This window comes from Rhinolophus sinicus, linkage group LG06 (genome assembly GCF_036562045.2).
Source record: "Rhinolophus sinicus isolate RSC01 linkage group LG06, ASM3656204v1, whole genome shotgun sequence".
NCBI classification, from domain to species: Eukaryota; Metazoa; Chordata; class Mammalia; order Chiroptera; family Rhinolophidae; genus Rhinolophus; species Rhinolophus sinicus.
The window spans coordinates 29370774-29394530 of NC_133756.1; the positions used below are offsets into that span (position 1 = coordinate 29370774).

The 23757-nt window shown below is 39.2% G+C and overlaps 1 protein-coding gene across 12 annotated transcripts in view; it reads left to right on the forward strand.

The window, feature by feature from the left end:
- Nucleotides 1-23757, forward strand: part of NFIA (nuclear factor I A) — a 561924-nt gene that overhangs the window by 516667 nt on the left and 21500 nt on the right. For 8 of the 12 annotated variants that reach the window (XM_074334805.1, XM_074334804.1, XM_074334807.1 and 5 more), the window contains one exon: nt 8096-8187. The exons of the other annotated variants lie outside the window; for them this stretch is intronic. In XM_074334805.1, coding sequence (XP_074190906.1) covers nt 8096-8187 — 92 coding nt within the window. The remainder of the gene's footprint in view (nt 1-8095; nt 8188-23757) is intronic. 12 annotated transcript variants of the gene reach the window in all.

Genomic DNA, 23757 nt, shown 5'->3' on the forward strand with positions numbered 1-23757 from the left:
CAGTTTACACCATTACAAATTACTTATGAGTCTGATCATAACATTAATCTTTGATAGGTTTGAGTATTATTATTTTTTTGTTGTTGGAAGATAGATATCTCAGGGCGTAATAAGCTTAATCAGATTTTGGAATCAGTAATCCTTCATTGGATGATTTTAGCATTTGTCTTCAGTTGTTTTAATATAAAGTACAGTGGAATTCTGGGGATTTCCCATCTTATTGGCTAAGCTTCTCCTTAGGGATCACTCTCTGGATTGCTCCTATGGAGAGGGTAGCCCATTAGACATTCACAGAGAGGTGAAGCGTTAGTTAAAGGGCTAGAAGTATTGGAGTAAATAATATTTATTATGCTGGACTCTTTATATAGAGAGGCTCGAAGAGGTTAACTGGCTTACCAAGATCACATTTCTAGTAAGAGATTCAATCCAGAATTTTCTGGTTCTAAAATGTATTGTGTACCTTGCACCACTGCAAAAATAAAAGTATTATTTGGGGTTTTCAGGTTCCGTTTATGTTTATTATAATTAAGACTAAAAAGTACTAGAAAATATTTAAAAGTCACCCATAAAACTCTTCAGAGATAATCATTTTCTGTGTATATTTCCAGTCATCTTTTGTGCATATTTTAAACATAATTAATCAGTATAGATGTGTGTGCATATATGTATGTATATACGTGTATAGAGTTTTGTAATCTGATTTCATTTATTTCATTTTATAAACATGTGATGATGTCATTATTATTTTTTAATGTTTTTAAAGGCTACAAAATTTTCCAACATATGGATAAAGCATTAACTTATAACTTGGTTCTATTTTGTCGTTCTTGTAAGTAATGCTGTAATGAACATCTTAAAGCATAAATTTCATCTGTACTTCTAAGTATTTGTTGAGGACAAATTCTCAGAAGTAGGTTTCCAGAGTTACACTGCCTTTTGAGAGGCTGCAGAAGCCTTTCAGGAAGGAACGATCTAATACATTGATCTTAATTTCTTTTGTGAGGAAACCGTAGCTGAATTTCTTTTGTGAGGTTTTTGTAGCTATTTAATGTAACTTTCACCTGTGCCTACCTATATACGTTGTTGCTTCTGATCAATAAATATATTCTGTCAGTTGAACAACACACAGCATACACAGACAAATAAATGACAATTACAGGGTTTGGATTAGCCATCAGAAATAAATTTAAATGAGTTGAAATAAGGCTGTGTCCTTACCTTTTAAAAATATTATGAAAGAGAACCAGTTTACAGGTTGCCCTGATCTTTTCTCTCTGTGTGCATACATGACTTGTCTTATACTTTCCTTTCTGCACATTTTACCCCAAATCATGACGTTGCTTGAACGCTTACCTCCCTATGAGGATCCTTAATATAAGTACAAATACCAGCAGAGCAAGGCCATCTAACTAAATTGATTATTTTCATGAATTTTTATGAACTATTGGCACATTAGACATGTCATGCAAATTGTTGCCATACACGTTAAGTAATGCTAATATATTAAAGTTAGAATTCATTAGCTTTGCAGGAAGAAAGCTAGTGGGTATGTTGTTCTGTAATAATTTACTAGTGATAAGTAGGCTTTTATTTCATGCCCTGAGGGCTGTGTCTTTTTGTTGCTAACTTGTTTGTAGAGACAAAAGATTTGTGGAGATAATAGAATGAAGTAACTGACTGCACAGATGTGATCAAAATAATGGAAATGCAGTGTGGTTATCTCCTTAGATTTTAAACATCTGGGTGAACATTGTAATATCCATTCGATCATGTGGGAATTTCTAACTCTCTGAATACTGGATCATGTGTAAGCAAAGACTATCCATGTTTCCTTGGCTATATAATGATATTAATAATGCCAACTCAGGCCCTGTGAACTTGTCGATACCAATAGATTTCTTTGAAGGAAAAACACTCCAGTATCTTCAATCATTTCTTTTGTGACCTTGCAAGAAATAGTGCTGTTCAAATTCCTAAATGAGTTCACCTATAGTGGGTTTCATTTAGAAATTAACCAATCTATTTTTTAATAGTTTCTCCTTTATTTTTTAGAAATGAAAGTTTTCTCACAAAGCTTTTTAAAAAAACAAAAACGGGATAGTACAGTTAAGAAAAGATTCTAGAAACTATTTCCATTTGGTATTTAGTCATCTCACTGTTTCAGATTGCAACTGAATGCTTCCTCATGCATTTTTCCTTTACTGTCAAGTGTCGCTGGTAAACACTGAATAAAATTGCAATTTGAATACACAGGGATCTGTTCAAGTCTGCATTCCTAAACTTGTTTTGATTACTTATGTCCAATAACTAGCACATTCCTGGGCAGGTAGTGGAATCACAGTAAGTCTATTTGAATGAAATTGAATTTTTGACTACTTGTTTTCAGAGGGAAATTCCCCACATGTGAATATGTGTGAATTTCTGAAAACAAGGTAACCTGTGAAGTGCATATTGATATCTGAGATATGAAGGAAAGGTTTTAGAGTGTTCAGGATGTCTAGTTGCCTTAAGGGTGTTTAGAATGAAAATTTGGTGCCTTTGTTTATTTTATAAGTTATTTCTTCCTCTTAAAAGAAAAATAAATTCAATATACTTTTTCTCCTCCATTTTCAAACATTCAGGTCTCTGATCCTTAAATTTTTATCTTCCCTTACTGTGTGGCAAAATGTAGTCTGCAATGTCTCATCTTTTCTCCCTTCCCTCTGCAATTGATGCCTCCAATTCCTAACTCTCTGTTCCTTTGCTTGTGACCCCTAATCTATCTGAACTTGTCAACCAACACATCTTTTACAGCCTGTCTCAAAAATCATCTCCATCTCCTCTGTAAAGCTTTTTCTGTCCTCATCTCTTCATTCCTCATTAGACTAACATTTTGAGGAAAACTGTGTGTCTTACTCACCTTTGTATCTTCCACAATGCTCACTAGAGCGCCTGGCACAGACTAGGTGTGTGTGAGAGAGAGAGAGAGAGAGAGAGAGAGAGAGAGAGAGAGAAATGAATGTGAATATATTAAAATATTTCTCTCTGATTTCCTCCAGAGGTTAGACTTGGTGGAGTTTAAGGGGATGGTGAAAAAGATATTCATTCCTTTCATATAGTTGGAGTCTCTGATGAAACAGAACATAAATCTTCTCTTCAAACTTCATGTCAGTTTGTAGACCAGATAGCCAGGGTTTAGGGGACTTCATTGCTTCTGTGTCTGGAAGTAAATTCAGAACCCCGAAGTTCACCAGGCCTCCTCAGTTTTCATCTCTGCTGAGATGCCTCACTGCACCATTTCCCTGCTAGTCGCTGCGGAGGAGCTGCCATCACTCAGCTCCTCTCAGGCAGTTCAGCACCCTTCGCAGGTGAACTGGCCACTCCGCCTCCTGTAGGCGTCCTGTGGGTCCTGGAGGAGGCTTCGTCCACGGAGCAGCTCTCCTTTCACATTCACGCTCTACACAGAAACCTCTATAAATGTTTGCCCTTTTCTGCCTTTCAGTGAATACATATGTTTCAGTGGTTGTTTAATTTGAACTAGACCTTAAATCTGTCTGCCTACTATCAAAAAAGTGATGCAGACTTACATTTTCTACTTTGTCAGATTTGAGTGATTTTATTGGTATGGTTTTTATCTTAAAGAAACCTCGACTGACATTGGTACAGATATTTTAACCTCTTAATATCTTTTTCTTCAGTCATGTTTTCCCCAAAACAGGAAAATTCAAAGCATCTTTATTCAGAACAGTTTGACTACTTTCTTAACACTATAATCAGTTATGATTGTTGGGTGAAGGCTAGGTATTACGGGCTCACAACTGATTCATGTGGAAATATCACGATTCTTTTATCCAGACACATCCCTAGTTCCTTCTTAGCCAAAAAAGGAAAAACAAAACATAACCCGACACCCTGGGAACAACAAAAGCTGCAATTCTGTTTTGCTTCCAGGCAGGCAGTTACATCCACTTCTGAGGACACAGAGGCTAAGCGTTCCCCGGGAACACCTTTATGGTGGTTAAGAGCAGTGTTAATACCGTGATTCCCCGAAAATAAGCCCTACCCCCAAAATAAGCCCCAGTTAAGATCATCAGCCAGATGGACGCATTTAGTACGTGATGACTATGTTCCAGAAGAAGATGACATGACTGTATTTAAAGAAATGTAGATTGTTATACATGAAAAAATAAGACATTCCCTGAAAATACGCCCTAATGTGTCTTTTGGAGCAAAAATTAATATAAGACCCGGTCTTATATTTGGGGAAATGCGGTTTAAGACCTGGTCTTATTTTCAGGGAAACATGGTAGTTGATCTCTGCCTCTCTCCATGCCCACCCTACAATCCCACTAGAGACAGATTAGATTCTAGCACCTTTAGAGGCCCTGTAAAACTACTGCTTAGGAAAAAAGAACTTTTCTTGAACCATTCCCCCAGCTGATCATGCTGACCAGAACGTACACTGCCTATGTGAAGGATTATTGAATCGGTAATGCACATGATAAGTGGGTAACACTTAACACAGGAAAGAATGGGGTTTTCTGCACGTGGACCAAATTCTGGTTTGGGACTTTGATACTTACCATTGTGGTTAAGGCCAAACTAAGACTCTTGGATTATGTAAAGAAATACATTAGAAGGAGGGAAAATATGACCCAATTAGTGCAAATGAAAGCTGGTGGAAGCTTCTCATTGGAGTATTCTTCTATAATGTAAGGAAAATGGTCCATGGCGATATTGGTCATGTAGGTAAAATGGCTGCTGAAAAAAGCAAACACTTTGTTTCAGAAGCAGCCAAATAATCAGTAATTTGATTTTTAAAAGTCACATTTGCCACAAGGATTTCTATGATGAGATTATATAAGCAAATTGATTTCCCTGTTGACTTTATCAGGAAATCATCAAATGCCCCTGAATCTTCCCTCCAGAATCCTGAAAAATCCCTACAATAATCTTCCCAGAAAATTGTTTTCTGGAATTCATGATTTCCTGAAGCCCTTCCTGCAGCATGTGATTATTGCTGTTATAAATAAGGCAAGAATTATAATTAGGAAAGATATGAATGTGATATAATAGCATAGTAAACACAGTTGTATATAATTAATTACCACATTGCCCCCTTTACTTGATTTTATATTCATGTTGCAAGCTCTTAACTATGCATGTATAATTGATTCACTATGGTATATGTGGTTGTTTTAATAAAAAGTTTCAATTGAAGTTTTTATTCAACAGTATAACTCCCTTATTCCACTGTTTCTTTGGGAAAATCAAATTCAACTTATGTCATATCATTTCTGGAACCACATCCTGTATAGATGAACGCTCTGTCTATTGTAGTTGCAATAATGGAAGATGAGTCAGAATTTCTTTCTTCCTTCCCTTGTTTTTCCTGTGTCCTTGATTTTTTCCAGAAACTAACTTTCTATAGAATAAACTTCCCTGGGCACCATTTGTTCCATTTGATGACTTGGGTACTCCGGGGTTCACAGATTTTTGTAGTTGTAATATCCTTTTTTTTTTAAATGCAAACACACTACTGCCTGTCTCATCATTTAAAAACCAGAATAAATTTTGGAGCAGATTTAGTAGCCTCCGATCACATTAAACGCCCTCTGGGATGTTTTGAAGCCAAGACTGAAAGATTTGTCTTATGCTTAAAGAAGGGGAAATATCCAATTTTTAGCTTTATAGTAATTTTGAATAGCTAAAATTATTGTATGCTAAACCTTCTTTTAAATGCCAAAATTTAGGTCAGACAAAAATAGAGCATGGGTTGTAATACAAATCTTTCCAGATTTAGTAAACTTACTAGTGGTCAGTGGAGAACTATCTTCACACACACACACACAAAATACATGCATCCTGGGATCAATCAGCATGCTTATTTCTGATTAGTGCAAGTAAACTAGTGGAAGCTTCTCATAGGAATGTTCTTCAATGATGTTAAGAAAATGGCCTGTGGTGATATTGCTTGTGTGGGTAAAATGGGCACAGAAAAAAAGCAAACAGTGTGGTAAAATGTCATAGGAAATCCTGCTACTTGTCTGCAACGACCAGAGCAAGCGTGTGCGCACAGCTCTACTAGGACCATCAAACCAGGACTCACATTTCAGCTTCTGCCATCAACCACTTAGTCTTAATACCTTAGCATCTCTTGACGCCTTTTTGTTCCTTCTTAACTTGCCTATCTGTTCACATGTAAAAGCACACTTTTCCCCCCCTAACCACTAACAGGTAATAGGTTATTTCATCTACTAGCTTCCTGCTTATCTCTCACTTTGTCTTTGTGTCCTAGGAAAAAGTAAATTCACTACCAGGTATTTATAGACCGTCATTTTCAATATAAAACTTTCTGTTGAGACTTATTAAAGTGTCAAAGCAATAGACTGAATGAAGCAATTAGTAAAGATTATTTTACTGAGATTTTGAAAAATTGTATTTCCATTGTAACAGCTATAAATGATGTCAGAGGGATAGTAGATGGGGTGGGGGCGTATCATTTTGCAAGGGGTGTAAATGTCTATTACGTTGCTTTGTATACCTGAAACTAACAAAAATAAATAAAATTCCCCCATACCATTGAGCGAGAGGCACACACAGAATGGCTAAATGCAGAAGTATTTCTCAGATCTGTTCAAGTTAGTCTGACATAGGATGGGCCAGGGAAGAAATCAGTAGGTTCATATTGCTGGACGCTACAACACATCGTACTTTTAGATGCCTTTATATGAAGAGGTTACTGGACAAATCTTTCTAAAACCAATACTACCACAACAAACATTGTTGAAAAATAGACATCCGAGGACCCTCACGTTCATCCTCTGTTCAGCGCTGGTTTAACACAGCCATACCACGTGACAGTCACAGATCTGAGCAGGTGACGTAGCTCTTCCCTAAGGTGACCAACAGGCCTGGGGCCACACTGGTGGAAATTTTGTCTACAGATGTGTTTCATAAGGGAAATAAGAAGACTGAGCAGTTTTCAGTAAAACAGAAAATCAAAGTAAGAGAAGCTGGTGATGTCAATAGGGAAAAACAAATCTGGGAAGGGAATTTTCTATCAGTCCCTCAATTACCTGTGTTGTTAAAGTGGCAAATCCTTTTCATCTTTTAGGTCACATGTGTCTAGGTTTAGTCCGAAAAACTTAGAGGCATTTTACAAGTATTCTTAAGAAATTTGAAATTAAGCAAGAGCCTGTCTAAAAATTTTAGTACAAAGAGTGAATAAATCCTTGGAGTCTGTGGTAAAGAAGTGAATTGTACCAAAAACCAAAATGTACATTTGGATGTATGAGCCAATGAAACACCTAAGCCACCGGTATTTTTCACACTAAAGTAGAGTGAAGCTCCTAAATATAAATACAAAACTACAGCAACAAAATTTCTGTGAGCTATGAAAATGACAGAAGCCTGAAGTATGATACCTGATATTCCAGTGTAATACCTTGGTTTATAAGGGGTCTTGAAGTTTGTGCCTGAAAGCAAAGGTTCTAGGCTGGGAAAGCTACAAATGTTAATGTTTTAAGCACATTTTGTGCATCATAAAGATTCTAGACACTCTCCCGGGCCTATAAAGACAGATTGTTCTAAATGGTTTTCCACTTCCTCTCTAGAGAGCCCTTTAATTCCTTCTGTAAAGACTCCTCTTCGATATTTAGTGATAGAGGCACAGGAACGTTTCATGATTTTTTGGAGTGGAATAGCGTGAAAAGCATGGTTGTAAATGAACTGCTTTACTCCCCTTTCTACCTAATTTCTTTCCCCCTATGCTTTATAAACTAGGATATCTCTTTCTGACCCAAGAGCTCGTGTTTAACTCAGAAATTATACTTTGCAAATGTCCTGCATGTTCTAATTTGTATGATATAAGGAGAAAAGAGCTTGTCTGAGCACCAATTGACATCATTTGATTCCCACAGAGTTTGAAAGCCAACACCCCTTCCCTTTTTGACTGTCTAAAATGCCCTTGCTAGCCAGATCCCTTTGCTAGCTACAGTGTTTGCACATTTCCTTGTTAATCAGCTGCGTAGGCTCGGAGACTGTGTGTTTTGGTGTTGTTTGTGTGTGCAATCTCGTGCTGCTTCCTGAACGCATGTGTCCCTTCCCTTCACAGCCTACTCGACACCCAGCACCTCCCCCGCAAACCGATTCGTCAGTGTTGGACCACGGGATCCAAGCTTTGTAAATATCCCTCAACAGACACAGGTGGGCCGCTCTCATCTTTTCTGTATGTGGTGCAGCTTGTTTTATTTATCAGGTGCATTATAACTTGTCTTTCGGCACAACAGGCTGCATTTTCCAGTCCCCTGTTCGGTCCCCTTTCCTCCCGACCCCACCCGACCCCCGCCCTTCAGCCACATTTCCATATGTTCTCAGAAATTGTGGAAAACGTTGCCTGCAATTTTTGCTGCTTGTATTGAGGGGGTAGAAGAGGAGGGTTTCTGGGCCAGAACTGCTTTTGCTATGGCAAGAAATATTTTGCCGTGCTAGATAGTGTGTGTCTCTCCTCTTCTAGGAATCTGTGTCTCTCTACATGCAAGGAGACAGAAGTAGGCCCCTACTGAAACTGGAATATAAGCTCTGGCTGCCAGCGACATCAGAGTGCATGCTGGCAATGGGGGAACCAGCCACTTCTCTGTATTCATTATAGAGTCTCCAGGAACCTGGCAAACTTTCTAAAAGAAAGGGTTTATGAGCCCTATTAAGTTGCTGGTGTTGGTGCAGAAAAAGGAGATGTTTGTTACTGGCTATGCTGGTACTGGGGGGGCAAGGTGCAATGGGGTGGGAGGCGGGGATGGATGTGAACATAATGTTATATTGTGAGGTAGGTGATTGAGAAAAGAGTATGCCAGTCTATCTAGAGCTTGATTTTTCAATAGATAGTTGTATTTTGTGCTAGCATCGGTTAAAGAGAAGAAATCTCTTTTAAAAGTTTTGAAATGGCTGCTGTTTATTGAAAGAAACAATGAAAAACTTTTGTAGTTCAAAGGTCGTGGATGTAGAGATATTAAGAGGTTTGTGAAATAGAATTAGATTCAAGTTTTGAAAGAAACTCCTCTCTGATTTCCTAATTAGAATGTGGCCATATATTATCATAATTGACATAAAGAAAATATTTTCTCTGTGAGGTTGTCAGCCTAGTAGTTGAAAAAAATTCTCCAAGGTATTTTGTGCATATGCCTGGGTGTATAATCTCCAGATGCCAGAGTTATAACTACCCATCTTTGTTTGTAAGACTATGACCAGGAGCCTATGAACGAGCTAGATTTGCCTTCCTGGGTCCATTTGCTCTCTCTGTAAAGGGTTTTAGTTTATTGCTGTGTCAACGGCATGGGTTAAACTGCATTGCATCTGAAGCCTTCCTTACACTGCAGCAGGGTCACAGAAAGTACAGCTCAGAGGAGGCAGCTGGGAGGAGAGGGGGAGCAAAGAAGGGAGGGAGAAAGTTAACTCTTGAATTTCCCACTTCTGCTCTTTCTTCTGAAACGGACCTGTACGTGGTGTCTGGGATTAACATCTCCTATTCAGTACCTCCCATAAAATTGTTCAAGTCTATTGCTTATTTTCCCATACCTTCAAATACTTAACTGGTAAATTTAAAGCTGAATAATTACCTCCAATGCATTAAACTAGAAGAACATTTCATTTTGTACTTTGGGCTCACATGTTCAAGTTCAATGGGAGGGGAAAGCTGGGGACAGTGGCTCTAATATTGGATGATTTCTTTTCTCAAAGCCCCAGGGTGCTCAGGTTACTGCATCAAAAACCTCAAAAATGCAGTTTGGAAATGTCCTGTTTGTGTTTTACATAGTATTTTTTATATAAGCTGTGGTTCACAGCACTCAAATTGTACCCTGTGTTCCATTCAATATGTTTCTCTATAATCAAAACGTGTTATATTCCAATATGGCTTTGTTTCACAAATGCCTTATTTAACCCATAAGCTGGGTCTTCATGATGTTGACCACAAAAATTCAATTCTTAAAAATCCAGATTTTCCACACATCTGGATGAATGATGTCATATAGACCCAATATTGGCATCTGGAACTGAATTTTTTGGTTTCCATTAAATATTTGGCATCATAGGGACAAGAGCATAAATGTTTTTTATCACAGTGACACCTGCTACATTTGGCTTGAAAAAAGACATCCCCCGTTGTCTTATGAGAAGCTATGCTAATGGAGTTGTCATTTTTTCATATATATATACCATGTTTCCCCGAAAATAAGACCTAGCTGGACCATCAGCTCTAATGCATCTTTTGGAGCAAAAATTAATATAAGACCTGGTGTATATTATATTATATTATATTATATTATATTATATTATATTATATTATTTTATATTATGTTAAAGACCCTGTCTTACATTGCAGTAAAATAAGACTGGGTGTTATGTTAATTCTTGCTCCAAAAGACGCATTAGAACTGATGGTCCAGCTAGGTCTTATATTCAGGGAAACACGGTGTATATATGTATATTACATATATAATATATATTATATTTATATATTTTTAAATATATATATTTTATATATATTATATATGTGTATATGTATACATATATGTATATATAATATGTATATATGTGTATATATAATCTGTATGTATATATACACACACGCATATATATATGTATATATGGAGAGAGGGAGAGAGAAAAATTATGTGCTCAAAATATTTTAATTTTAAGGTGTATATATTAACTCTTTAAAAAGAAGGAACCACTTTCTGGAACCACTTAAAGTGTTAGACATATATAGATAATAAGAATAATAATATGCTTTTTTAAAAAACTCCTTTTTGAGAACATGTTAGTTCAGAAAAGGGATTTTTTTTAATAGGAATTTTTTAAGATATAATTTGAACATGGCCTGTAGATTAGTAATTTGTTAATAAGCAAGCTTGCATTTTTTTCTATATTGATGATTTTGTTAATAAGGCATGGAATTTTTATTAATTGAATTATAGGAAAATTTTCTGGGAAAACAAAATTTTGCTTTCTACCTTTGAAGAAGTAAAAATTGAAGAGCCACCCAAGCAGATACTTGAACTCTGTGAATGCAAAGGAGATACCTTATGCATAAATTCAGAAACAAATGTAAAATAAAGGCCCTCCCTTTCTCCCAAAGACTGGTTCTCAATGGAAATCTCTTCAACTGTGTGAAGCATCAAACTATAAAAGGTGGCTTAGATATGGTCTCTGTTTCTTCAAGCAAATAGAACTTGAACTAATGCATAGACATCTTAAGTAGGCAGTTTTCAGTTTATCATAAGACTTTTCTTTAAAAAAGAGTTCATTGATTATATATAGCCTCTGTTCATACAGCATTTTTATGTACTAAGTACCGTAGGTAAATTATCCAACTACCCTTTACAGCCACCCAACAAGGCAGATATAATTTTCTCCACCTTATAGATGTGGAAACAGACCTAAAGAGATTATTGATTTTCTCAAGGCCATACGTTGGTAAGGTGTGGAGCAAGAATCCGTCTTCGTTCAGTCTAACTCCAAAGCCTATGCTCTCTACCTACTGTACAGTAGTGCTGCATGAGCTCATGGGCATCTTGCCCTGCGGATATTCAGAGACTGATGCTCAACTCTCAGGAATACTCTTGGCATATTCCCTGCTTCTAAATCTGAGATTGTATTAGAACCTAATCATTAGTATATATATACCCAAAAGAATTGAATGCAAGGTCTCAAAGATATATTAGCACACCCATGTTCTTTGCAGCACTATTCACAATATCCGTTAGGTAGAAGCAATCCAAATGTCCATCGATAAATAAATGGATAAAATGTGGTATATAGATTTCACTGTGTATCTACCATTTCAGTGTGGTATAATACATATTATTCAGCCTTAAAAAGGAAGGAAATTCTACAACATGCGACAATATGGATGAACCTTGAGGACATTATGCTAAGTGAAATAAGCGAGTCACAAAGGGACAAATGCTGTATGATTCCACTTAGGTGAGGTACCTCGAGGTGTCAAATTCATAGAAACAGAAAGTAAAATAGTGGTTGCAAGTGGCTGGGGAAAGGACAGAATGGAGGGTTACTGTTTAATGGTGCAGGGATTCAGTATTGCAAGATGAAAGAGTTCTGGAGATGGATGGTGGTGATGGTTGCATGGCATTGCAAACGTACTGAGTACCACTAAACTGTACACTTAAAAATAGTTAAGATGGTAAATTTTAAAAATGTAATCATTAGATAAATTCTAACAGCCCTTTCACCGCTTAACAGTCTAAAATTCTGCAAAACAGCCAAGAAAAGTGGACTGTTTATCACTAAAACCCACTGTAATTGTGTGCTGACCTCTCTGAGATCATTGTCATGCCCAGCACATAGTGGGTAGTCAGCATTTATTGGGTGAATCTAGATTGGTTGAATCTTATGAAGCATAAGGAAGTTTAAAAATAAGGAATTTTCCTTATTAAAGTCATGATACATGTTAATTGTGGAAAATACAGATGGGAAAAATAATAAAAATCACTTGTAGTCCTACTGTTAACATTTCTGTATAAATCCATCCAGACTGTTTCTATGCATACAAATATACTGCAAAAATGAGATCATATTATATACACTGTTTGGTAACCTGCTGTTTCTTCCCCTTAACAATATATTATGGCCTTCTTTCCATGTAAATTGGAAAAATTGAATATTGGCTTTTATTGCACCTATTCATCATCTGTAATGATTGGTAGGCAAAGATAACACGGATAATTGAAAGCCATTTTTCGTCCTCCTTCCCTTCCAGTCTATTTTTTTCTCCAGGGAATTCCTCCCTTCACTGAGACAGAATTGCCTTCTCTTTAGCCTTGCCTTGAGCTAGTTTTCTTTCAGAATGCCTTTCAATTGCATTGTATATCTCACCCCAGCGTTTGGCTCTGTTCGAACATTCTTGCCAAGTTATCTATCCCATTCTTCTGCCTCACTTGTCTGCTACCTCGGCTACTATCATTATTTGTCTCTCATTTCCCTCCTCCTCCTCCATTTTGTAACTCATCATTAACGTGGGGGGTGGCTCCCTCCCTACAGCCTTGAGAACACCCATCTATTCTGAGAAATCATGACCACTCGTCCCACCCCGAATCTCATTTTTCAATATTGTCCCATGACAGTTGATATTAACATATAGAAAAATCTCCAGGGCATAAAGTATTTACTTCACTTTGGACACTATTAATGTCTCCTGCACGCCCACTGAGTGATATAATATAATAGAGAACATGCCATCATCTCAGATAGCAGAAAGCCAATGGCCATTTCAATTGCATCTCATAATTTAATCTGATCCCTGAAAATGAGAGCCATTAAGAGGAGGCATTTATTTAGAGAAAAAAATGTTAATATTTCATCATCAGGTAATAAATAGAAATACCAATTCCCACACAGAAGGACTGAGCAAAGAACTCATTTTGATTCAGGTTCTAGTTTAATCAGAATGTTCAAATAAAATGCTTAACCTGCAGAACTTCAATGAGGACTAATTCTTTAAAATGAAAAATGAGTGCAAACAATATTAAAAGCAGGCATTTCTTCCCTGCCACCAAAATCTATCACTGTTCTGCATCAACAGAATTGTGGTATCTGAAATGCTATTTAAAACCAAATTACCATTTGGATTATTAGAAGGATTGCTTGGCATGGCATGGGCTTGATTTCTTGACAAAAAGGCACAGGTGCTGTAACCTTTGCTTAATAAATCATTTAGCTGCCTGACTTGCCTGCACCGTGACTGCCTTTGCCTCATGAAATTTGCAAACCTATGTACAAGCCACACACTTCACCGTGTGGGAAACCAGCCGCCCCGGAGAGGTACCTACATAGCTCAGTTATGGTCATGGCACTCATTTTCTGCCTTTGGTGGCAGTGCACAAGGAACGCAGGGAGGTGGTGAATGTGGAGAGCATTCTGATGTGTTGCCATTCGGTGGGTTACATTCCTGAAGCTCTGAGAAACCAAAACTTAGGTAATCTGCAAAACCCTTCCTAAGTTCCTTCCTTCACTCACTCGTTATTTCTTACTATATTCCCAACATCTACATCAATGCAGGGAGTAACAGTGCTCCTCAAGTTGTTCAAAGTCTGATAGGAGAAACAGAACAATAGTAATGACTGTGCTGACAATAATGCAGCATACCATGTACAACAAGGATTTGCCAAAGAGGCTATGACAGTTGGGTAGAACTTTCCAAAGAGTGGTAGGAGCAGAAAAGGCTAGATACTTTCTCTGTCCATGTCTAACTTTGTTCTGATGATATGGTTCTGGTTCTTAACCATTTTACCTTTTTTTATATACTTTTAATATTTGACCATTTGTCCGTGAGCTGGTAGATAGATAAGACTCAGCCCACCGTAAGAAGAGAGCCATATTGTCTTCTGTCTTCTCTGGACCAAGCAGGTAAATTAGAATCTTTTCCTGCTGCTGGCATATCAGCCAGTAGTCCCCTCACCCCTTATTTCCAAAAATGCACCCTCCTGTGTAATATCCTCACCCAGGACCCTAAGCTCACTTGAGATTGCACTTCAATTAGCTGAAGCCATTCCCTGCCTCCTCCCCACCCTGACCCAAGCAAGCTGCCTGCCTGTAGGAGGTTAGGTACCACACAGAAGTTCAAAGAGCAGCTCAAGAGTTGCAAGGGCAAAAAACTCAGACTTCCTTATAGGGGGGAAAAAAAAGGATCCTCCCTCTTCTAGTTAGAACTGGACTTGAGTGTTTTAGTTACAAGCCCACACAACTGAAAACTCCCAAGATTAGAGGGGAATGGCAGATAAAATTCCATTTACTCCTGTCTTTGAAAAAAGTTAATGGGTTAAATCGGTCCTCTGTGGTAAGCAGCCACGTGTGCCAGGTTCTGTAACTCAGATCCCTCTAAGGTTGGTGCTCTTATCCCTAACTTCCAGTGAGGAAACTGAAGTTTCGGAGGACACTTGTCCCATGGTAAGTGAGGTAGCCAGTATTGAACCAATCTGTCTCTGAAACTTCTCTTTCCCAACATCCTTAATTATTTAGAGTAACACGTTACTGACCATTTTCTCTTTAACGTGGCCTCTGACTGACTCATCCTCTTACATCAAGGAATCAGAAGCCTAGGAGTTGGGTCTTGTGAGATAGGACGGGTGCTTCCCTTGGTGCTTCTGAAGGCCTGCCCCAGTTTCCTATTAGTTCATGCATCTGTAAAATCAGGACTGAGCTCATTCTCTCATCCTGCCTGGGAAACAGACCTTTTACTAATGTTCTTAATCTGCATCTGTGAGAACAGCTCGCCTCTGCCCAGAGACCAGATAGCAGAGCAGCTGAGATTGCGGGCTTTCTTTTCAGATCTTCATTGAAGCTTTATTCCATCAGATAGAAGTAGTACATATGTGTTTCTTTTTTTGTTATTTCTCTTTCGTTGTTGTTGTTGTTTTGGCAGTTCAATTTTTCTAGTCTGGTTTATTAATTGTAAAATGCTGATAAATATAGATACACCTCCTATGGTTAGTTTGAGTCTTAAATTCTATAAATATAAAGAAAGTAAATGCTTGACGCTTATTAAACACTTAATAAATGATGGCTTTTATTGTAGGGTTGATAATTAAACTCATATTTAAACAGTATTTTTCTGGATTACAAAGTATTTTCTCATTTGATCTTAAGAACAACCCTTTGAAGTAAACAGAACCATTATTATTGTTTTCCCCATTATACAGATTTAAAAACTGAGGTTTCAAGAAAGGACTTCCCCAGAACCACATAGCCAGGGGTCAGTAGAGCCAGGACACAAACCCACTTTGACTCCAGAGCCCACCGTACCTTCAGGGTTCCCCATCAGGAAGGACTTGTGTGAGCCTTTTTAGCACGTCCCTGTGTGCAGCTCTGTGGATATGGGCAGAACCTACCTGCCAAATGCTGGGTCTAAAGCAACCATCTAGCAAATTAGGACAACCTTCCCCATCTACCAAGATTATAACACTATGGGTTCTTCCATTAAACATCTGCCCTAAAGGTATCCCAAAAGCCTGATTCAGTTGGTCACATCTATTCTTCCCCGCATGCCATTTCTCCCCTTAAGCTAGATTGGGCCCCAAGGAAGAAGAGACTTCCCCAGAGGAGAATGGTGGTAAGAGGGTGGTAAGAACTAGCAGCAAGTGAATGTAACCCCCCCCAGAATCTGAAGGGAAGATGGTGCCTGGTCATTTTTTCTCTTAAGTTCTCAGCTGCAGTCGTAGGTGTTGAATAGTAAAAGCAACACCTCCCTGAGATGAGTGACTCATGCAATCTGCCACTCCCCCCACCCCTCACTACTGTGGGCAGCAGTGAATCCTCCCAGCTTCCCATCTCCCACACCAACCTGTAATTTCTTGACACATTCTCTTCATATATACTTGGCAGCTGACTCACTGACAGGCTATGAGACACTCTTAAAATACATTTTTCAATAAACAGACCTTTGTCTTTCAAGTTTTAATTTGGCAGCACGTTTTAGACGTCCTCAGCCACAATCTTCACTCCTGGACAAAGTTAGAGCGTCAGTTCTGGCCTTTGGTCTCCTTTTGCTCTCTCAGTGCTCATACTTCAGTAATCCTGTCACCTTTAATCCTGTCGCAGTTGGATTTTAGCCTTTTTGTTTGTGTTTTGCCTTGCTCCAAAAAGATTTGGGGAAGCTTCTTAGTTGAAGCAAATTGGTGATGGTTGAAAGAATTACCGTGCGTACATGGGAACTAGCATACAATAGGTGCTCAGTAAATGTTGGTTCCTTTCTTGCTTGCTTTTCATACAGTTGTGCGATGTGGAACGATGTTTTGGTCCACAATGGACTGCATATACAACGGGGGTGTACCATACTGCATAGGTGTGTAGGAGGCTATACCATCTAGGTTTATGTAAGTGCACTGATGTTCGCAGAATGATGAAATCGCCTCATGGCACATTTCTCAGAATGTACCCCCATCGTTAAATGGTACATGACTGTGTTCAAATGAGATCCGTGGCAATGGATAAGGGGAAGATAAGAGGGAGATTTCACAGGAAATTTTAGGTTTCCTGGAGAAAGCAGGGAAAGGACTAAAAATCTAGTATCCATTCAATAAGCCCTTGGGGTTGTGGGAAAAGGGGGATAGAAAATGAAGTTGGGGGAAAAGTTGAAAAAGAAGCTGTGGGTTGGTATAGAGCACTGAGAGGAGTTAGATCAGAGTTTGATGATAGCCTTGTAATGAAGTCAGAAAAGCACAGTATCAACTGCAGAATTGCTGTCAAGATTTCCAGTCTTTGCACAGGTCTTGATACTGATGCTCCTGATGAGTGGACGTTCCAGGATGGTCAGGGAAATGTCCTTGGGATTGATGGTCTGATTTCTTTAGGGCAACAGGGAAAAAGTCATGAGTTGGAGAGGAGGATAGACCTGTTTTCACATCCTGGCTGCGCCATTTATCTGACTGATCTTGGACATGTTACCCTGTAAAATTCAGTTTCCTCATCTATGCAATGAAGGCAATAATTGGATCTTCCTCACAGAAGAAAACCCAGTTAAGTGAGGCTTAATCCAATCAGGGTTGTTTTTCACATAACAATAAATCTGTTGGTGAGTGGTTTTTGGCATTGTTTCAGCTGTGACATTGATACCAGCCGGAACCCATGCTCTTTCTAACATTCTGCTCTACCATCCTTAGCATTCACCTGCTTGATGCCTCTGATTGCAAAATGGCTGCTGCAGCTCCAGACATCATACCCCTATCGTTCCCTATTATGTCTCTTATATTAGGGAACAAAGACCCTGTCATGCTGCTTTCCTGTTAGCAAATTTCCATTTAGGTTTCACTGACTAAAACTGGTCACATTTTAATCTTTAGCTGCAAAGGATGCTGGGAAAGCCAGCCTAGAATTATCTTGATTGGCTAAAATTATGATCTGTTACCCAGGGCTGGTCACATTGTCCTCCCTAAACAAAATTGCCCCAAGAAAGAGGGGCAATAGATAGTGGGTAGACTGTTAACAATATCTGCCATATTCTCTTTTTTTCCATTCCCTGATAAGTTTCATGCACTTTTCAACGCCTGTTGTTTGCACTAGATTCCTTTAATCTCTTGCTGCTTTTCTTTTTGACAGTGCCTTTCCTGCACACTCCCTATGTCTAGGCGACGTATAAGCTGTGTGTATATGAGTGTTGTGGTGATCATCTCATTTCAGTCCTCTCTCTGAGTCCAGGCAGTAGTACTGGGGTTTCGTGCAGACCAGCTCCCATGGGGCTGTGTCAATGTTCTCCTGGTGAATTTGACCTCTGAAAAAGCTGAGGTGGAAGGCATGTGCCTTGGTAATTGCAGGGGAACGCTGTGAAACGGGGGCCCTCCTAAGCCCTCCCAGGTGCTTATCAAACAGTCAGCAATAGGTTCTGGGTTTCTTTTTTATGACTTGGAACCAGATGCTTCCTTTGCAAAAGAAAAGAGCCTGGTATTGCTGAGCTTGAGTCAACAGAGTTCAGAGAACAGGAAAAGGAGTTGATTGGCCCTGCTATGTGAACTCGAAGGCAAGAAGGCTGTACAGGTGGTGTTCCCACTTTCCCCAAAGCCCCAGCCTGTGAAAATCCCATGCCTGAGGAATGTGCTTTCCCAAATGTTTCTGCACTCTAACCAAGGACCGGTCACATTAGGAGAGATTCCTTTTGGACACATGCTTTCCCAGGCCTTCGAATGTGTCTAAGACCTTGAAGGTTCCACTAACGCAGTTTCAGTGCCAGAGCCTATTGTTTAATGTGAGATTCTCAAAGATCTCATATGAGTTCTCAGTGATTCTTCCTGAACACTTTTCTCACACCCCCTTGTTTACCTTCCTGTTTTTTCTTTTCTTTTTCTTTTTTTTAATTGAGGATGAAGGCACATTCTTTTATCAGTGGCCTTTCTTTTGGGGATATAGCCTTTCAATGAGGCCTATTCATTGAGTTACATTCTGTGACACGCCTTCCCAGAATATTTGCATGAGAATTTTTCCTTAGGCTTCACATTGCTTCCTTTATAGCAGAGATGAAATAACTTAGCACTTCTAATTGGCTTTTCACTTTCCAAATGCTTTACACATTAACTAATGAATCACATGGGCTTATGATAATCTGGACCGCTGTGTTGGAGCTGGGACACTGGGTTCACTGGGTTAGGACAGGCTGTCCTGGCCCTCTGTTCCTCACCGTCATGCCCTCCTTGCCATCCCCCCAGAGTCTGAGTGTGTTGGGATAATGGAGCTGCAAAACGGGCACAGATGCCCTCAGTACAGGGCAACCTTGGACCCCACAGCACCACCTTAATCATGTGGGAAGTGCCCAGTGCTGCCTGCCAGAGCTGGATATGCCGCTTGTCTCTTGTTGCCTTGAGTAGTGGAGGGAAATTTACAGCCAGCCCTCATGTCACAAGGCTTCTGCCCCTGTCAAGCACAATCCCCCTTGCATGGATTCCTGGCTGTGTGTGGGGTGCGGAGGAGGTGTAGTGGGGGGCTGGAAGGACAGTACGAGGTCCAGTAAGGGAACTGACCATAGTAGGGGCCTGTGTATCTTGGTAGAGGAAAAGGAGCACTGGACCAGGAGTCAAAAATACCTGGATTCCTGGCTCATCTCCCTCGTTCTTCAGCTATGTGATTGATCTGAGGAAGGAGAAAGAAGCCAGAATTTACTGAGCACCTACTATATTCCTGGCACCATGCTAGGCTGGAAGGGGGACTCTCGATATATATAACCCAATTCCTGCCTTACATTGCTCACGGATTTCTAGGGAGAAAAGTAAATTATAGTAAGGTAAGATAACTGAAACTCAAAGTATGTATAATCCACAAGTAGTACAGAGTAGGTAAATAACTCTGGGGAGAAGCCGGAGAGCCATGGAAGATATTCTAGAGATGACACATGAGCTTATTTTGAAGGACACAAACATACTTGATGGGTAGAACATGCCATTTTAGGAAAGGGGAACAGCACATGCAAAGGAGCAACTGTATGTGTTTGGAGAACACTACTCTGTTTGGTATATCTGGTAGTGCAAGTAAATGACGGATAATGTTATGTTGAGTACTGAGGCTGGGAAATTAGACAGGATCTAGTCATAGATACATATATACCTTTATACAATGGTAGGGCATTTGGACTTTATTTTGTGGGAATGGGAAGTGGGTGAAGGGCACAGTGGGGTCTCTATATGTGAAGAACCCATAACCGAGCTTGGTTTAACACTAATTAGGCCCAGGATTTTGTCGGTAGTAGTAGCATTAAGGCCTATGGTCATGAGGTACCCCCCTCTCCTGGGCCAGATGATGTAGTAGAGAAAACATAAGCATTGCAACCAGACAGACCTGATTTTGAGTTATCTCAGTACATGACTGCTATGGACAGACTTGTGTTCCCCCCACACTTGCCCCCACCAAATTTATATGTTGAAACCCTAACCCCCAATGTGATGGTATTTGAAGATGTGACCTTTGGAAGATAATTAGGTTTAGATGAGAGTGGGCCTCATGACGGGATTGGTGCCTTTATAAGAAGAGACACCAGAGAGCTTGCTTTCTGTCTGTCCTATGAGGACTCAGGGAGAGGCAGCTGTCTGCAGGCCAGGAAGAGGACTCTCAGGTACCAAATCAACTGGAAACTTGACCTTGGACATCCCAATCTCCAGAATTGTGAGAAAATAAATTTCTGTTGTTTAAACTACCTAGTTTATGTTATTTTGTTATCGCAGCCTGAGCAGACTAGTACATTGACCTTGGGGTAACTTTGAGCTTTTCTGAAACTTAGATGTCACGGTTATAAAATTATAAATTAATTCCTGCATTCCACTTAGAGTTTTACAAAGATTCAATACGGTTAGCACCCCACCCTGGCTCATGGAAAGCTGATGTGTACTGCTGCTTTTTACCCCTTAGAATTGAACCTCTGTAAGCACTAGAGGTAAGGCAGGAAGTACCTCATTCATCTTTAGAACCAGGGACATGTGATTGCCAGTAGAAACATAGAAATGTTAATATGGTAAGAACCCCGGAGGTGATCTGGTAATTTTCCCCCTGAGCTGAGTCTCCTCTCCCCACATCCTCCCTCGTCCATTTTCCATAAGTTGTGCCATTAATTCTCTCATTAGCTAGTGGAATGATATTTATTTATTAAGAACATACTTAGCATACTCCCAAGGAGCAAGTTAAAGCTCAGCTCACAGCTGCAGTTTCTGGTTGTGAGGAAAAATATGCTGAGGAATGCAGACAGAGAATTTCTATGTATGTTATAATTTTATATTAAAAAACTATTAAACTTTATGCTGGATGAGGGAGAGAAGAAAAAAAATCCCAGTGCAAAAACAAGTTATAAACCTCAGAGCAGGGTTTCTGAATGTTTATTTTGTCAGATACACAGCTGACATGATTAGTTCTAATGGGGTGGTGATCCTCATTGAATTGCAGATTGGTGTGAGTGACTGAAATACCAGAGGGACTTAAATAAGTGGTGCATACAGTATTACTTAGGCTGCATCCTTTAGCTAAGCTGAGGGTTTCTTTTTCTCTATCCCTTCCCAGCATGCACACACACACATACACACGTACGTATGCATGTACATACATGCATGTGTCACACACACACACACACACGCAGACGCCACGTATACATCTATCTATTCCAGTTAGAGCATGAATTACCTATCAAGAGCAATGCTGACTTGCCTTTGCTGACTTCTCCCCTTTGCCCTCTGCCTTCCAAGTGCACCCCAACCCCCACCCCCACTCTCCACTGCAGATAATGGTGTATCAGATCAGTCTGCTTTGCTGCTGCATCAAGACCCAGATCAATTTATCGACTCTGTCAGAGTGGCTGGTACTGTAATTGTTACAACAGAAGAATGGAAAGTGAGAACGTGTCCACATGAAAAATAAAAATGACGTTTTGTTCTTCTCTGCCCCTCCCATTTTTTTTGTTGTTGGTTTTTTTTGTTGTTGTTTTTTTTGTGCCTCATAGATCTTTGTGTTTACACAGCAGAGAGCACTTTACTTAAGTTAATCAGCTCCTTCTACATTATTAATTGTGACAGTTAGGGTGCTACATGACAGGAAGAGTATTATGGGAAACATTGATCTCACTCAGATGGTGTGGACTGAGTGGGTTTGGTATTCCTTCCCTCATCTCACTGCTTTGGGGTCCCATCAAATCACATTTCCCTGATTGACAAGATGGAATGCCTCCCATCAATACAATTGATTTTGTGAAAAAGGACAAGGAACATTTTTCAGCTGGAGATAGATAAATTATGGTGATGGGAAAGAACATTTCAGAAATCTTTCAGTTTAGAAATCTAAATTGGGAACTAAGGTACTGTTATCATCCCAAACAAGCCTAATGCGTATACTTAGAAAAATGATACTATTGAAAGAAACTTACTTCAAGTGAAAAGTAGATTTAGTTGAGGCCAGCAATGAATCTGAGGACATAATATCTGTTTTTAAAAGGCCATCTGCTAATTTTTTGTGGGAAATTTTTGGTTAAGTGCACATCTTTGAAAGACATTTCATTAAAGTTCAACTTTCATGGCTTATACCTATAGACCCTAACATAAATCCTATGTGAACAGGCAAAAGTGAGTGGGTGTCATTTGTGACCTGGAAATAAAAGGTCAACCGTTGGATTTATAGCTTTTTTAGTGAAAAGAACATAAAGATTCCTGCCAACTGGAGTCAATCCATATTTTAATGTTTCCTAGTTAAGATTATAAAATCAAGGGATTAGGATCATGCTATTCAGTGAAGGTCAAAAATTAAATGTGATGGGCTAAGTGTCATTCCCATGGGGCAGAAGTTAATATTTCAAAACCCATTTCTACCACTGGCAGTCAAGAAATGAATTGTCCATGGTCATTAACCAAAGTAAGGGGAATCCCACTATCATTACTAAATTTAATGATGATTATTACACTAATCAACTATATTGTTAAATTACTCTGCTGTTCTCCTGTAATGTCCCCAAACAGCGATAGTAGATTGACTGCTGTCAAATAATTCTCATGTACAGTTGGGAACAAGTTAAGATGGAGGCTTGTGGATGAAGGCGTCTTGTGGGAAAAGAAGTTGTAGCTATTTTACGGGTAAGAGCGATAACATACAACCTTCTGCTGCACATAACATTCTTCTAAGACCAAGAATCGGTGACACTGCAGGCCTGTTATTAAGTGTGATTCACCAGTACAAGTTTTTTAAATACAAAAAAGTAAACATGCATTTCTTTCTATTATGACTGTTCTATGTTTTACACCTCCCCTTTCCCCCTCCCCCTCTTATCTTTTTAGGGGGAAAAAAAAAATCCATTCGCCAGGTCCTTTTCTTCCTCAAATTTTTGGAACTTTGCGTTCCATCTACTTTGGATTTTTAAGAGAGAGAAAAAAGGTTATTTCAATGACTTTCCAGGTGACTCAGACACATATACCCCATACCATTTCCAACTCTGTTTTAAGATGCCAGTATTTTTCAAAGTTATCGGAATACCAAAACAGTGAAGCTGTTAATTTTCTTACAGATTATCTACTCCAGAGCACGTCATTTTTCAGATAGGACTTTAAGTGCAATTTGAGATAAAGAGTGTGTCATTTTTATAAAGCAGTGCCTCCAAATAAGAGAGCCAAAGCCCAGGGAGGTGAAAAAACCCTGTGAGGCCACGCAGCTAATCAGAGGCAAAGTGGTACTGAGACGCAGGGTATCAAACACCAGGAAGGGCAGGGACTGATAGTTTAATATGTGGCTTAGGAAATGGGTGCGTGGTTCCCATTT